At 32.9% G+C, this 16,673-nt stretch overlaps 3 protein-coding genes across 8 annotated transcripts; 2 read left to right on the plus strand and 1 right to left on the minus strand.

Annotated features, from left to right (window-relative positions):
* The first annotated feature begins 7,066 nt into the window (after positions 1-7,066).
* LOC140878413 (protein transport protein SEC13 homolog B-like) lies at positions 7,067-9,058 on the plus strand. Its single transcript, XM_073282015.1, has 2 exons — positions 7,067-7,204; positions 7,885-9,058. Exon 2 carries the CDS (start codon positions 7,951-7,953, stop codon positions 8,854-8,856), a length of 906 nt encoding a protein of 301 aa, XP_073138116.1. The 5' UTR covers positions 7,067-7,204; positions 7,885-7,950; the 3' UTR covers positions 8,857-9,058.
* Positions 9,059-10,162: 1,104 nt separating this feature from the next.
* On the plus strand, positions 10,163-12,067 carry LOC140882696 (uncharacterized). Of its 2 annotated transcripts, none has more exons than XM_073288847.1 (8): positions 10,163-10,289; positions 10,452-10,621; positions 10,774-10,836; positions 10,930-11,009; positions 11,117-11,161; positions 11,468-11,535; positions 11,673-11,803; positions 11,923-12,067. In XM_073288847.1, exons 1-8 carry the CDS (start codon positions 10,217-10,219, stop codon positions 12,055-12,057), a joined length of 765 nt encoding a protein of 254 aa, XP_073144948.1. In that variant the 5' UTR covers positions 10,163-10,216; the 3' UTR covers positions 12,058-12,067. The 2 variants fall into 2 exon arrangements, with proteins under 2 accessions (XP_073144948.1, XP_073144949.1); XM_073288848.1 differs by having other exon boundaries at positions 10,990-11,009.
* A 598-nt stretch (positions 12,068-12,665) lies between these two features.
* Positions 12,666-15,347, minus strand: LOC140882694 (type I inositol polyphosphate 5-phosphatase 4-like). 5 transcript variants are annotated; one of them, XR_012150266.1, is made up of 7 exons: positions 14,890-15,165; positions 14,581-14,691; positions 13,898-14,506; positions 13,418-13,681; positions 13,080-13,237; positions 12,848-12,986; positions 12,666-12,709 (listed from the first exon to the last, which is right to left on the minus strand). XR_012150266.1 is itself a non-coding variant. In XM_073288845.1 (7 exons), exons 1-6 carry the CDS (start codon positions 15,169-15,171, stop codon positions 13,084-13,086), a joined length of 1,326 nt encoding a protein of 441 aa, XP_073144946.1. In that variant the 5' UTR covers positions 15,172-15,347; the 3' UTR covers positions 12,849-12,986; positions 13,080-13,083. The 5 variants fall into 5 exon arrangements, 4 of the variants coding, with proteins under 4 accessions (XP_073144946.1, XP_073144947.1, XP_073144944.1 ...); XM_073288845.1 differs by lacking the exon at positions 12,666-12,709 and having other exon boundaries at positions 12,849-12,986; positions 14,890-14,980; positions 15,075-15,347; XM_073288846.1 differs by lacking the exon at positions 12,666-12,709 and having other exon boundaries at positions 12,849-12,986; positions 13,080-13,228.
* Between the last annotated feature and the right edge of the window lie 1,326 nt (positions 15,348-16,673).

A 16,673-nucleotide genomic window follows, 5' to 3' on the forward strand; every position in this document is an offset into this window, starting at 1 on the left:
ATACTAACCATATTCGTATAATTTCATGTTATTATATAAAAGGATGTCTATGATACCGATCTTATAATAATGTGATATGATATATTATACCTAATTTTATACTAACTATATTAGTATAATTTCATGTTATTATATAAAAAGATGTCTATGACACCGACATTATAATAATGTGATATGATTATACTATATATTAGTGCTTATATTTTTTTATTGTGCATACTAACCATATTCGTATAATTTCATGTTATTATATAAAATGATGTTTATGACACCGATCTTATAATAATGTGATATGATATACATAATTATTTAATTATGATTATCATTATATGCATCGCATTATTATCACAAATTTTTATTCAACACGTAATCAATATTTTTTGACTCCCAACGGTCACAAAACGGTAACAAAATGGCTATTTTTTTGCCTATAAATATGATCACTCAAACACATTTTAATCACACCAATCTTGTATTTATCGGTGAATATCCAACTCACACTTTTTATTTATTTTTAAACATGCTTGTACTCGTCGTTTTTCCATTATTTTGTATTGTCATATTAATTGAAATTAACTAATGAAATGCATTGTTATTTTTCTAGTACCACCATGTCAAATTTGGCAAAGTTTGAATTCGTTGCTCTCAATATCATTAGAAAAGAACAACGAATTGTTAATGAGAAATCATCAATCCCGACCCACTGTATCTACGGCATTTCTAGAAGCAAATGTCATAAGTAAAAATGAAAACCAAAATCAAAGGCATAAACTAGATTTTGGTCGAGGTCGATGACGTGGGCATGAACGTGGACGTAGAACGATCGCGGTCGTGGTTGCGGCCGTGGATATGAAAATAATCGAGATAGTTACTTCAATAACTCGTCTCAAAAGAACGTCACGAACCACCCACCAAAAAAGGCAGCATGAAAATATGAGTGAAAATAAAAATCACTCAAAAAAATATGAGAGTGCTTGTCATAGATGTGGCACTCCAAGACATTGGTCACGTACCCCTGAGCACTTATGTAAGCTCTATAAAGAATTGATAAAGGGGAAAGAAAAAGATACCAATTTTGTCAAAAATAGTAACCATTTAAGTGGCTCAACTCATTTTGATGCTGCTGATTTTTTGAATGATTTTGAAAACATTAATTAATAAATTGGTGGAACTAGAATATAACATACTGTATTTTTCATGTATTCTTATGAAACATGTTATATTTTGCATATATATATTATCCTTGATTTTTTATATTGCATTTTTTTGAAGTTAAATATGAAAAATGCTATGAGCAAAGATAAACCCATGGAAGTTTGCATACCCGATAGTGGCACAACGCACACTATTCTCCAAGATAAAAGATATTTCTTGGAATTAAAACCAACAAAAATAATGGTGAATACAATATCAGATCTTGTAGATTTGATTGAAGGTTGTGGTAAAGCACATTTTTTGTTACTTAATGGTACAAAAATTCTGATAAATAATGTTTTATATTCACCACAATCAAAAAAAAATTTGTTGAGTTTTAATGTCATATATTCTCATGGGTATGATACTGAGACGATAACCGATGGAAATAAAAAATATATGTGTCTTACCAGATATAAATCAGGAAAGAAATATGTAGTTGAAAAACTACCAATGCTCCCTACTTGATTGCATTATACACATATAAGTCAAATCGAATCAAATATGGTGGTTAATAGTTTTTCAATATTAATCAATTGGCATGATCGATTGGGACATCCTGGTTCAATAATGATGCGAAAAATTATTGAAAATACACATGGTCATCCACTGAAAGGCCAGAAGATATTTCAGAATAATAAGTTTCAATGTAAAGCATGTTCTCTTGGAAAACTTATTATAAGACCATCGCTACCTAAAATCCAAACAGAATCACCCATATTTCTTGAACGTATTCAGGGTGATATTTGTGGGCCAATTTATCCACCATGTGGATCATTTCGATACTTTATGGTATTGATCGACGTCTCTAGCAGATGGTCACATGTATGTTTATTGTCAACTCGAAATGTGGCATTTGCAAGATTAATGACTCAAATAATAAAATTGCGGAATCAATTTCTCGATTACACAATCAATAAGACTTGATAATGTTGGAGAATTTATTTTCAATACTTTCAACGACTATTGTATGTCGATGGGAATCACTGTTGAACATCTTGTAGCTCATGTTCATACACAAAATGGATTAGCTGAATCATTGATCAAACGTCTACAACTGATTGCTGAACCAATGATTATGAGAACAAAACTTTCTATTTCTATATGGGGACATGCAATTTTACATGTTGCTGTATTGATTCGCATCAGACCAAGTGCATATCATAAATTCTCCTCATTGCAGCTTGCATTTGGTAAAGAACCAAATATTTCTCATCTGAGAATTTTTTTATGTATGGTGTATATGCCTATTGCACCACCTCAACGATAAAAAATGGATCCTAAAAAAATCGGTATTTATATCGGTTATGATAGCCCATCAATCATTCGATATCTTGAGCCTCAGACAGGCGACGTGTTTACAGCACGTTTTGTTGATTGTCATTTTAATGAATAAATATTCCCAATGTTAGGGGGAGAAAAGAAGCACATCGAAAAAGAAATCTAATGATATGTACCATCATTGTTACATTTGGATCCAAGAACCAAACAATGTGAAAAAGATGTACATCAAATTGTGCATTTGCAAAGAATAGCAAATCAAATGTCAGATGCATTTGCAGACACAAAAAGGGTAACAAAATCATATATATCTGCTATAAATGCCCCTGCTCGAATTGAAATGCCAAAAAAAACAAATTGATGACACTCATGATGTTATAAAACGCTTGAAGCGTGGAATGTCAGTCGGTTCCAAGGATAAAAATCATAGGAAAAGAAAAGTCATAGAGAAACATGATGATCACAAAATAGAAAATGGTGTTCCAGAAGAAACACCTGATGATGAAAATGTTTTGTCAGAACACAAACTAACGAGAATCGTGAAATCTCTATCAATTATATTAATACTGGAAAAATATGGAACCAAAAAAATATAGAAGATATTGATGAGATATTTTCTTATAATGTGGCATGTGACATCATAAATGAGAATGAAGATCATGAACCAAAATCTTTTGGTGAATGTAAAACTCGGCATAATTGGGCAAAATGAAAATATGTCATCCAGGTTGAATTGGATTCGCTAAATAAACGTAATGTTTTTGGACCTATAGTCCTTACACCTGAAGGTGTAAAACAAAACCTGTTGGATACAAATGGGTTTTTATTCGAAAGCGAAATGAGAAAAATAAAATAGTAATATATAAAGCTATACTTGTTGCACAAGGTTTTTCTCAAAGGCCTGAAATTGATTATGAAGAAATGTATTCTCCTGTTATGGATGCAATTACGTTTGATTTTTGATTAGTTTGGCAGTGTCTGAAAATTTGGAAATGTGTCTTATGGATGTTGTTACAACTTACTTATACGGATCACTTGATAGTGATATATACATGAAAATCCTTGAAGGATTTAAGATGCTTGAAGCACAAAGTTCAAAACCTAGATAATTTTATTCTGTAAAATTGCAAAGATCATTATATGGGTTGAAGAATCCGGTCGAATGTGGTATAATCGACTAAGTGAACACTTGATGAAAAAGGGATATATAAATGATCCAATATGCCCTTGTGTTTTCATCATGAAAACAATATTCGGATGTGTAATTATTGCTGTATATGTTGATGATTTAAACATCATTGGAACGAATAAGGAAATTCAAGAAGTTATGATGTACTTGAAGGAAAAATTCGAAATGAAGGACCTTGGAAAAACCAAATATTGTTTGAGTTTGCAAATCAAAAAAAAAAATGTGAAATTTTTGTTCACCAATCAAATTATACAAAAAGGTTCTTAAACATTTTAATATGGATAAATCAAATCCATTAAGTACTCCAATGGTTGTAAGATCATTAAATATCGAAAAGGATCCATTCCGTCCATGTGAAGACGGCGAAGTTATTCTTGGTTCAGAAGTACCATATCTAAGTGTCATTGGTGCTCTTATGTATCTTGCAAATTGTACCAGACCTGATATATCTTTTGCTGTAAATTTATTGGCAAGATTCAGCTCATATCCAACAAAAAGACACTGGAACGGAATTAAACATATATTCCGTTATCTACGAGGAACGACATATTTGGGACTTTTGTACTCAAAAGACACCAATCAAATTATCATTGGTTATGCTGATGCAGGATATTTATCTGATCCACACAAGACACGTTCCCAAACCGGATATGTATTTACTCGTGAAGACACTGTAATTTCTTGACATTTACAGAAACAAACACTCGTAACAACTTCATCAAATCACGCCGAGATTATTGCATTACATGAAGCAAGTCGTGAATGTGTATAGTTAAAGTCAATAACCAAACATATCCAAACATCATGTGGATTGTCAGTAGACAATAAGCCTGTTACACTATATGAAGATAATGCTGCATGTGTTACTCAAATGAAAGAATGATACATCAAAAGTGATATAACCAAACATATCCCCCGAATTTATTTGCCTACACTCAATAGCTTGAGAAGAATAAAGATATTGATATCTGTTATATTCAATTAAGTGAGAACTCATCAGATCTCTTCACAAAGGCACTTTCCACGACGATATTCAGAAAGCATATATATAATATTGGGATGCACAATCTACGAAATATGTGAAGAATCGTTCGTATTAACATAGAGGGAGTTTACGTGGCCGTACTCTTTTTTCCTTATTATGGTTTTTATCCCAATAGTTTTTCCTAATAAGGTTTTTAACGAGACAGTATAAAACACGTAATAAAAACAGTCATCATATCACACCATCACAAGGGGGAGTGTTGAAAATATATTATTATTATATAATGTTGAATGTTGAAAATTGAGTTGTAAAATTTAGAAAATTAGTGTGTGATAATGTAGATGATGATGTTCTAATTTTTGAACTAATTTTCAAATGATATCTATAAATAGATCTCTCAATTTGTGAAAAAAATCACAATTGAATTAAGAGAGAAAAATTTGTGAAGTGTAGAGTTTGATATATTTTGAGTTTTGAAGTTTTTACTTTTTACCATAAATTTTTATTTTTTCACAACAAATATAACACTACTACACAATAATATATTAATTATTTTATGAAGATGCTGAAATATTTACAAAAATATTGAGAATACGTGGGAGTGGCCCAACTTTAAAAAAAAAAATACTGATATTTTACAAGTTTTTTCAAAAGTATTTTACCAAATACGTTTGTGGCAAATCGCTGGCATCTTATGAATTATTCTGGAAAACTTATAAGCTCAATTGAACATTTTTTAAATTAATTTTTTAATATGCTAAATTTATTAGTTTTTTTCTCGTTGATATAGTAGATTTTTTTTCATATGTTTTTAGGACAATTATTTTATTAAATTAAATTAAAGAAATGCTAATTTGCTATACATACTCCAAAAATTGCTCATTACATTATACCTTATTTTGTTATTTCATTAACCACCAACATTCCTATACAAATTTTAGTTGATTTCCAAAATTTAAAGGAAAAAAAACTTTGCATATTAAATAGGATAATAAAAAAGAATTTATCATAATTTCGTAATAATAGTAAGAGCAACAACAAGCAACAACATCGTGGATATTTCTAATTTCTATACATATTGAACCAATTTCAAATAATTTAAATCAAATATTTTTTAATGTTGCTAGTAGCTTCTCATCAAACACATGTTTTTTGTTTTACTTTTTATTAAAATAATAACTATCGACACGCAATACAAATATTTCAAACATATACGCTACATCACAATTCTAATAATTTAGCAAAAATGTTGAATCTAAACTATAATATAAACTAAATATTTTAATTTATACAACAATCCAAATAACGGTTTTGTTCATGCCACCCGTAGGATAGTACCCTACGGACGATGTGTAAGTTGTAACCCATGATTGGTCAAAATTAATGGATTTTATGTGAAATCCATTAATTTTGACCAATCATAATCCGCCAGGATAGCCCAAATAACATATCTTAATTGTTCTCTCGAATTTTCACACGAAGGGAATAACTTCTTAACAAACATAAAAAGCGAGTAAGCAAATTGTGTATGGTTTCCAAAAATATATTCGTTCTAAGAATAAACCATAAAATTCAAATCTGTTAATAGTTTAGTTAAACAAAAACACAGGGTAGTGTAAATTCGACAAAAGACTACGTGAAGGAGATGAATAAATAAGTAGCGGCGGTGCTCAACAATTATAGAACCAGTGAAGCAGCCAAACACTCCCTTATTTTAATATATATGGAAAATTGCATATATCACCCCTGTGAAATCTCGAGTTTGCTAATAACTTTCTATGAAAGTTTTTTAAACTAATAATCCCCTACGATTCAAAATTTTTAGCATACACACCCTTTTCAATTAAAAATTGACAAAAATACTCTTACTTAAAGAAATAATTAAATTAATTTTGTTTTATTATTCTATATTTAATTGAGTAAAATAATCAAATTTTATTTAAATAACTATAAAAATTATATATAATTATTTTATCATAATATTTGTCATACACGAAATATATTTTAATATTAAATTGTATTATAACATTAAGGACATTTTAATAATTTTTCAGCCAGAAGGGGGTGTATGCTACATATTTAAAATTATAAGGGGCTTCTAGCTCAAAATTTTTTATAAAGGATTATCAGCAAACACACGATTTTACAAGGGTTATATATGCAATTTTCTCATATATATATATAGAGTTCTTTTATGGTGCCCAACTCATATGCCCAACTCCATGCCCACCATGTACAATATGTGAGTTGACCAACACAATTGATGAGTTGACTTATCACATATTGTACATGGTGGGCATGGAGTTGGGTATATAGAGTTGGGCACAATAAAAGAACTCTATATATATATATATATATATATATATATATATATATATATATATATATATATATATTTTGTCACTCAGTGGAAAAAAAAAAAAGAAGATATTTCATTGTTTCTCAACATTCATTCAGCTCTCTGGCGTTTTTGTTTGTTTTTATCAGAATTCATATCCAAGCCACGCAGCTATAAAAATCAGATCCATTTCGCTCAGAATCTCACGTTCTCTCAGGTTATTAAGCAATTTCCTGGGAAATTTCTGTTTTTTTTAAATCTTGAATCATTATGTGCAAAAATTGTTGTTTAAAGGTTTGATGATCGAAGATTTTCTTTTTAGATCCGGTCGAATTTCATAGATCCGTCAGTTTTATGCTTAAACATGGGTGCGTTCTACATTCTGTTATTAGTGCTCTGTTTTTGGAGTCGTGCGTTTTGGGTAATGTTTCGTTTTTAACTGAAATTTCGAAATTTTCTCGAGAAGGATTTGTGGGGTGAATTTGGTTGATTAGATTAATTGGTTCTGAACTAGGTTTATGGTTTTCATGCATGTATTCGGTTTGCTTATTCTTGTGATTGATTTGCTTATCTTTTGTATTCGGTAGTTGGAGATTGTATGGAAGGCGATAATTTACTGATTTTATTTTTAAAAAAAAATGATTGAGTAGGGTTTAAATTGTTAGACCATTTGCGGAGCACTATTGACCCTGTTTTTTCCCATCTATGGATTCCCGGAATTTTTTGCTGTGAGCCTTGCTTTTTTGTGAAAGTTTGGTGTTTATGTTCTCATATTATATCTGGAAAAATATGTCATGGACATTTAGCGTGCCACACCGTATATGTTGTGATACGAATTTGAGGGGTTCGAAGTTTGTTTCTTAAATTGATTGATTACATTTGACACAAATGTTACAGGAGTTAATAAGTTTAGGATTAGCAGTTTGAGGAATTTGATAATTGGACCTAGAAAAACTGCAAAACATGCCTGCACAAAAGATAGAAACGGGCCACAATGATGTTGTCCATGATGTCTCAATGGATTACTATGGGAAACGGGTGGCAACAGCTTCATCTGATGCCACTGTAAAAATAAACGGTGTTGGCAATAACTCGGGATCTCAGCACCTGGCTACTTTGAGTGGGCATCGAGGCGCTGTCTGGCAGGTTTCTTGGGCACACCCCAAGTTTGGTTCAATTCTTGCTTCCTGTTCTTATGATGGAAAAGTTATTGTCTGGAAGGAAGGTAATCAAAATGAGTGGTCACAGCTCCATGTCTTCGAGCACAAATCATCAGTCAATTCTATTGAGTGGGCGCCTCATGAGCTTGGACTCTGCTTGGCCTGTGGCTCTTCTGATGGTAACATCTCGGTATACACAGCTCAATCCGATGGTAGCTGGGAAACCACAAAAATAGACCAAGCACACCCCGTTGGGGTTACATCTGTTTCTTGGGCCCCTTCAATGGCTCCTGGTGCACTAGTTGGATCGGGGATGCTGGATCCTGTTCAGAAGCTGGCATCCGGTGGTTGCGATAACACAGTGAAGGTATGGAAATTATACAATGGAAACTGGAAAATGGACTGTTTCCCAGCTCTTCAGAAGCACTCGGATTGGGTGAGAGACGTCGCATGGGCCCCGAATTTGGGGCTTCCGAAGTCCACGATTGCGAGTGCCTCGCAGGATGGTACGGTTGTTATATGGACCGTCGCGAAGGAAGGCGATCAATGGCAGGGTAAACTTATGATGGATTTCAAGATGCCTGTTTGGAGAGTATCGTGGTCTCTGACCGGAAACTTGTTGGCCGTGGCAGCTGGGGACAACAACATCACACTGTGGAATGAAGCAGTTGGTGGGGAGTGGCAAGAGGTCACCACAGTTGATCATTAGATTTCAGGTTATTGCCCTAAGGAAGATGGAAGGGTGGATTTATCTTGTTTGTTTGTTTCAGTTTTGCCTCATTTTTTACCTAAGTTTTTTGTGCTTTAAATTTGTTGTAGTTTATTCATTTCGTTTGTATAAGATGATCATGGACTTGAGGGTAAAAAATACATGTGGTATTCTCGTGCATGAATAATTCCTTTTAGTTTAAGCATAATGTTTTTTTCGAATTTAAATCCTTCAACCTCTTCCAACAATGCATGATTACTCTTTAAAAAGAGACCTCTTAAAAATGTCCTTTTGTTATTATTTGGTACTATGAAATGATTTTCCCTTATCCCATTAAATTTTTTTAACGATCGTCAATAATTTTTGTTTAACCACACACAAAATAAGGGCTCATAAAATAAAGTACAAATCCCTTAAATTAAATGTTCGACTAAACTACTTCAATATCGAGTAAGTATCGAGTATCGAGTATCAATGTATCATACTTTTTCTATATTGCTTCAACTGTTCTAATGTTCTTGGATATTGTTTGTAAAATATAAGTGATTTTGGATTTTTTTTTATTTTTTTTACAAATTTGTTAAAAATATTTATAATCATTTATTTTTAGAGGTTGCAATTATTAATTTAAAAACAAATTATCTATCTATCTATCATTTCTATTTAATTCAATCAAATTTACATATATTTTTTATCCATAAAATTATCATCCATGAACAATATTGTTGTTAAATTCCAACACTGTATAGAGTTGCAACAATAAAATTGATTCATGTCAAGATTGGTAAACAGAATAGCTCATCGTTTGGCTCGTGAAACCGGTGAATCTTCTTGTTATGTTGAATGGTGTAATGGTGATATACCACAATATCTAAAAAATGGAATATGGAATTGAATTTGGAATTGAAATTTGAATTGGAATTGAAATTTAAATTCATGGAATTCAAATTTCATTTTGGTGTTTGAAAAAAAAGTTAAAATACATATTGAAATTTACTAGCATAAATTTTAGGAAATTGATATTTTGTAAAAAAAATATTAGAAAAACTTAAATTTATTACTAAAGTTTATAAATTTATTGTTAGAAATAATTTTATTGTTTTTATAAACCGAAATTCCATCAAATCCCATGAAATCCCATCAAATATCAATCTTATTTTAAAATTCCATTTTATCAAACACCAAAACAGTATTTGCAAATCCAAATCCAAGCACTCCAAATCCAGTCCACTAAACACACTTGTAAATTTAACCGTTGATTAAAACGAGAGGCCAAGATTCGTTCGTTCATAGTCGTATAATTGAGGCGAAAAATATATTTCACGCCAAATACTTGGAAACCGAATTCTGGAGGGGGAAAATGGCGGGAAGTGATTCGCAGAGACAATTCCTGTCGCTAATCCGGGATTTCGCTGCCGAGAAATCTCAAGGAGGTAACTCCAAACCGTGAAAGAATATTTGATCTTCCATTGTTTATCCAGCATTTAGTTCCTGATATTAGTCTTCCCAAGCAAATCGGTTGTGAGGATTCAGTTGTTTCGATGATCGAAATGGAATATACTCATCTGGCTCATGCTTTTGGTTTATGTTTTCAGAGCGTCGAATTGTGAGCCAGAAGAAACGAATTGAAGAACTACAGTATGAGTTAGAAGCTGCGAGCAAAGAGCTGGTAGAAGCGAAGCTAGAGAGGGAGACTACGGAACAAGAGCTCAAGGGGTACGAAGTTGAATTATCCATGAATCAAGTTTCGATTCAAACCCTAGAGGTTCGTGATACTGCTGCAGACTCAAAAATTGAAAATTATTGTGCTATGATTATGCCAAAAATATTTTAATTATTCTGGAAAAAAGTAGAATTCGTCGCCATAACGTTGCATGGATAAATACTTGAGCGATCGTCCTCATGCCGTGCTTACAGTCGAGGAACGCTCAGACTAGCAAGGAGATATCAAAACTTGGATCTGAACTGGAGGCTTTCAAGGTATACTGAAGCAATATTTGAATGAAAATATGAACCTAATTTTTCTTACACGTTTCAATTTATGTACATTAGTATACTTACTGAGACTGATAGAGTTTCGAATGCACGTGTTTGAACTTTGTTCTCGCGGAACTATGCTTCACTGACTTGCAGAATGAAGAAAATTCCTTGAGGTACATATTTATGCATGTGTTATATGTCTCTTGTACATCAAATAAGTTACTTATAGTTGTGAATTATGAGTCCACGGTCATTTTAATGTCTACATTTGTTTTGGCAGAGATGGATTCATCACAAAAATGTTTCAGCTGAATGCACAAATAAGGTTGATTTGCTTACATTTTTACTCCGATGGTTTTATTTGGCTTCAAATGAAGACATTCCCCCAAATCTACTCTATTTTAATCTATTTGGCTGTTTTCTTCTTTTCTGCCGTAAATTTGTCCTGCACGAAGTTTAAGGCCAATTTTATGCTTTGTAGCGTTACAGAAACATTTAGTACGATAACATATTGTGAAAGTAGCTTGATAGTCTAGGAAAAATGTGTGAGAATTAAAATATAGTTTCAGCTTAGTTATGGTGCATCTTAGTCTGCATTTCATAATGTTGTTCTGAATCTTGTGGGTCGCAGGAAATCTCAACAATTACCAGATTCCATTTTCAATGCTGAGAATTTGTGTGAGGCAAAATCAACGGATGGTATGTGTAATGTTGTTCAGAATTAAGCACATGCTAAAAGTAGTTTCGGGTCTGGATGTTAAGTATTTTATGTCAAAACTTTAATGTACTAGGCCTCTCTGTTGTTGCTAACGATATTTTGTGTTCGTACAAAGCAGTATACTTCCCTGCTCTTGTTGGGGATTCTCCAAGGGACAGAAGTGTTATTGAGGATAAACTTGCCCTAATAATCTCTCAAACCAATGAGAACGAACAACAACATAAAGCTGAACAAGTTGTGCATGAACAGGTGAGTATTTCATCTCCAGTGGATTATTTTGGCATTATTGATATAATTTCTTGTCATCCGATGAATGCAGTAAGGTTAGCGTTTCTAGATAAACTGAATGATTTCTGAGCCTTTTGCAGGTCCGACAAGAGCTTATTAAATTGGAAAAGAAAGTGTCACTCATGGAGTCAATTATGGCCGAGAGCGTGGAACTTCAGGAGCTGAGTAAATATCCTTTGATTTTGGCTGGTCGTTGCAATCATCCTTGGTTGTAAAATCGGGATTCTAAGGGGAAATCCTGATAGAGGATTAACATGTAGAGATATTGTTTTGGAAAATATAAAATACACATGAGCCATGGGAGCATAATTTGCTTAATATTTGGAGTTATGGAATTTGTATCCATTATCTATCTTTACTTCACCACGATGATACAATAGGTTGTCAAGGATGCCGGAGTTTCAGAAAAGAGATGCAAGATAAAAATAACTTTATGATTAATCTGTTATAGCCCTTTGTGTTATGAATTGATTTTGGTAAACTCTGACACGCATTGCACATATCATTCTACTCGATCATTACTCTCCGTACTTGTGTCAGGTTGAATGACTTGGCATTAGAATCAGCATGTTATATTCTTCGTTGCTATTTTGCCTTGACATGTGGTAAGCAGATGCTGGAACTGGAAGAGAAATGTGCTTCTCTTGGCGATGAGCTGCAGAGAAGGTTTTTCTGCCCGCATTGTCATAAAGATAATTCAGAAAAAATGAGTGAAATTCTTTAGATGAGCGCTGAAAGCTAGCAGCTGTAAGTGGTTTCATTCGATGTTTGACCTGTTAATCTTTGTGTAGTTTTATCAGATGTTGATATACCGTTTTAGTCTTCTAGAGAGCACTATAACATTTATATGCCTTAGCTACTGTATTTCTGCAATCAGATAGAAGACCACATTGCATAGGTGAGATATTTACCATTCAATACTTGAATGCACATGTATTTTCATTTGGATATCATGATGCCTATAAATGTGTGGGTTATTCTACTTCTCTAACAAACAACAGTGACCTGCATTTTGTGAGAATGTCTGTCATTAGATGAACCCATGTGCTTTCACCATCTCATGAAGATTGAATTTCTTTCATGATTAATGGCACAAAGTTGTGTAGGCTCGTGCTGCCTCGTTGCTTGCTTCCACAGTCCCCTGCTATGAAGTTACTTGAGAACTTGAGCGTGGTGACCAGCTCTTTATTATATATATGTTTTCCTTCATAAACGTGAGTCAGACTAGTTTACTTACAGTTTTAGCAGGACCTTTGGATTGCATTGGTAGATTTTGCTGACTTAATCTGGGTAGAGAAGAGTGCTGAGACAGGCCGATGATCAGAAAACTTGCTTTCACTGCGGAAATAAGAAAGTTGCCTCACCCCTATACCATTCCATAGAATCCTGTCACACCTGCAGATGTGCATCGTTAAAAGTACTAAACTACAAATTGCACAGTTTTCCCAAGCTATTCTCAGAACACCGTGTCTTCACAAGAAACTTTAATTTGAAACCCCTAAAGTCACAATGACACAATAAATATCCAATTTTATAATTTTCGAAAATTTTGTAAAAGATGACAGATAAATGTACCATGCTGGAGTTCTTTGCTTCTCTCCGGCTCTATATGGAATTTCACCCGAATACCTATTGCAGTTAGAGGAAGAATATTTATAAGTAGGTGCAAATTCTATATCTCCTTCTTCCCATCCCTGGAATACACCTCCATTTTCTTGTTCCTTCCGCAACTGATCAAACTTCTGCAGCTCCCTCCAGTTTGCTCGTTGTATCAACTCCCTTGCTAAGTTGTCTTCTAGGCATAGTCTGTAGTTGAGATCTCCAAACCAGAATATCCGACTGTTCTAGAACATGACACATTTTATCATTTCCAACTAATGACAATCATTTTATTAACTTACTTTATACTTCCACAGTTAGATAACATATGCCAACGGTATCTGTAACCTTTTAAGTGCCTAGGCATCTCCTTCTGGCATCTAATAAAAAATTTAGGGAAACCACACACACATATAACTTTTATGTTTGATTATTTGCATTTGAATTTCAACTTACTCGTGCCCTAAGATTGTGAGTGGATGAATGCCATCTCCATCGTCGTGGATTCTTGGGAAAGTAGTCCTCCTAAAAATCTCCGACACTTGGTAGTTCCTTCGTCCTTCATCACCTTTCTTTTCGCCGGAAGCCAAGTGCGCAGCTATGAAGCAAAATCTAGTTCCACCAACAGACAAGCTAATGGAAACTGATCCTTTGTTTCTCAAATACCCCATGATACCGCAAGCCACAGAGCAAACTCTCACACCCGATACATTGTATCTATTTAACAATTCTTTTCTCATCCAAACACTTAGAAAGACACCAGCCATCTTCTTGCTTGCTATTAAGCTGTACCTGCTAAATCGATTTTGCTTCCCGGATTGAATCCCTGGCGGATATTTTCCAGGAATTTCTGTTTGTTTGCTAACGCTCGGACTACTTTCAGAATCAGAAAGGCTTTCATAATGATAATCCTCGTTTTTAATGGGATGTATCATTGGTGTTGACCACGGGCATCCATATTTATCGTTAAGAGTTTTGCCAATAAGTAGATTCCAGTTTGTAGCTTCTGTCGGATCTTCCGCTCCAATAACGGTTTTAGCTGTTAGAGGCACGATTTCTTGAAATCTGTAGGATTAAGAATCTTAGTCTCAGACAAAACGACACTGAAAACATTTATTGACAGTTTGATTTTCGCATACCCAAGAACATAGATATCTGCTGCGTCCTTGAGATTCAACCATTCATCCACATCTACAGCCAAACTTCCCGTAGGAGACCTTCCCGCTACATTCCAAGTACCCACGAAGACCCTGTAATACACAACGCAATGCATCAATGAATAAGACTTTATCGATTATAAAACAAACATATACATCAACCTTGAAAAATTAAATTACATGATTTCGAATTTATATACAAAAATATGATTTTTGGTCCTCATAAAATAGACCAGATCATGGTCTCGTACCATATCATTCTATCAAAAAGATACTACAAGTACGTCTCACCTCAATTCCATATTTTTTGCATTGCCTGGATCACTCTCCGGAAACTCAAAAGACGAATCATCAAAGAAATCCTCATCTTCTTCACTGCCAGCTGCATTTTCAATGTCCTCATCATTTATCAACAAAGAAATATCTGGAGAGAAATCGGGACAAAGAAAGAAAGACAAAATTATCATCCTATATGCCTGAAATTTCATTGAATTCAAATGTATCGGCTCTTCTCTTCCTGGAAAACAACCGTTTAAGTATTCCAATTCTCGAGTTTTGGTTCTTTTCTTTCATGACAGCGATGAACAGAATTAGTCATTTCCCAAATCACCAAGAAACGAATGAAACAGTTAAAAGAACATGTAGCTATTGCTTCTCCGATCCCTTCTCATAAAAAAAAAGTTTGTGCATTTTCCTGGTACGGACGACACCAGGGTCTGGACCTTTTCCTGGCCTGTATATTGTATTGATCGCCAGCACAGACACTTTGTAAAAGAGATAACAACAAAGACATACAACAAACGGTAATAACGAGAGAAGTCAAATATACAACAGTTGGCGTAGAAACTGAGAGGTGGCACCGCCCTTTCCCATACAATAGGTAGCCTCGATGCTAATTATCCGGTAATTAAAAATAATTATCGAGAATAATTAAGTAAAAAAAAAAAACCATATACTAACCACTCGTGAGCCAATACGGGACAATCGGGCAAACATAATATTATACGCGGTTATCTATTTCTATATCATCCATTATAAAAATGCGAATCAAGGAAAAAGTTTTATTTAGTGTATTGTCAACTTTATCGTTTATTTATATATACTTGAGATATTTTGCGAGCATATTTTTGTAAAATTACTTATTATGATAAGGTCAATACTGTCAAACTACGTTCATATTAAATAATGATTCAATTTCCAAGAAGAAATTTCGTTGTTTTTTTTTTTTTGGATAAATTTTCGTTGGTTTTTATTTGTTTGTAGATAGATGAATTGCAGAATTTTTTTAACAAAAATCTTAATTCTAGAATATTGAAATTATATTTTATTCTACCAATTATAAAAGTATGAATCAATGTCAAAGTTTTACATTGTGTATGGTCAACTTTATTCTTTATTTATACATACTTGATATATTTTGCGAGGATGTTTCTTTAAAATTAATTATTATGATAATATCAATATTGTCCAACTACGTTGATATTAGATGAGGATTCAATTTCCAAGAAGATTGAAATTCTAATTTATTTTTTTTGTTTTTATTTGTTTTTAGATATATGAATTGAACAAAAAAATTTCCACAAAAATCTTAATTCGAGAATATTGAAATTCTAAAATTCGCTTGTTTTATTTGTTTATATATGAAGTAGAATTAATTTTTATACAAAAACTTAATTTGTAGAAGATTGAAATACATAAATTCTTTGGTTTTTTTTACGGTCATAAATTCTTTGGTTTTATTTGCTTGTATATAGGGTGAAAAGATTTATCATACAAAAAACTTATTTTTTTAAGGACACGACATTAATATCCTTTATGTGACATAAATTAAGATTAATTATTTTAAAACGGTGAATTAAAACAACAAATTCAAATAATTAAATCATATGTTATTGAGGTTGGTGTCATGAAGAAGGTTCGATCGTTAATTACATTTCACTAAAGTGATATGTGCATTATTGGATATATAAGAGAAATGATTCTTATAAATACTTCGTGAGTATTTATTTTATTTATATTTCTGTATATATAAAAAAGAAAGCCAAATAATATTTTTAAAGGCTTAAATTATTATT

The sequence above is a fragment of the Henckelia pumila genome, chromosome 2, assembly GCF_033568475.1.
Source record: "Henckelia pumila isolate YLH828 chromosome 2, ASM3356847v2, whole genome shotgun sequence".
Classification (NCBI taxonomy): Eukaryota; Viridiplantae; Streptophyta; class Magnoliopsida; order Lamiales; family Gesneriaceae; genus Henckelia; species Henckelia pumila.

Coding starts and splice junctions, on each gene's coding strand:
- LOC140878413 (XM_073282015.1), top strand. CDS start 7,951: ATGCCTGCACAAAAGATAGAAACGGGCCACAATGATGTTGTCCATGAT.
- LOC140882696 (XM_073288847.1), top strand. CDS start 10,217: ATGGCGGGAAGTGATTCGCAGAGACAATTCCTGTCGCTAATCCGGGAT. Junction 10,622..10,773: donor TTTCGATTCAAACCCTAGAG/GTTCGTGATACT, acceptor CCGTGCTTACAG/TCGAGGAACGCTCAGACTAG. Junction 11,536..11,672: donor TGAGGCAAAATCAACGGATG/GTATGTGTAATG, acceptor CGTACAAAGCAG/TATACTTCCCTGCTCTTGTT.
- LOC140882694 (XM_073288843.1), bottom strand. CDS start 15,086: ATGAAATTTCAGGCATATAGGATGATAATTTTGTCTTTCTTTCTTTGT. Junction 14,692..14,889: donor GCAAAAAATATGGAATTGAG/GTGAGACGTACT, acceptor TGTGTATTACAG/GGTCTTCGTGGGTACTTGGA. Junction 13,682..13,897: donor CTCACAATCTTAGGGCACGA/GTAAGTTGAAAT, acceptor GTTCTAGAACAG/TCGGATATTCTGGTTTGGAG.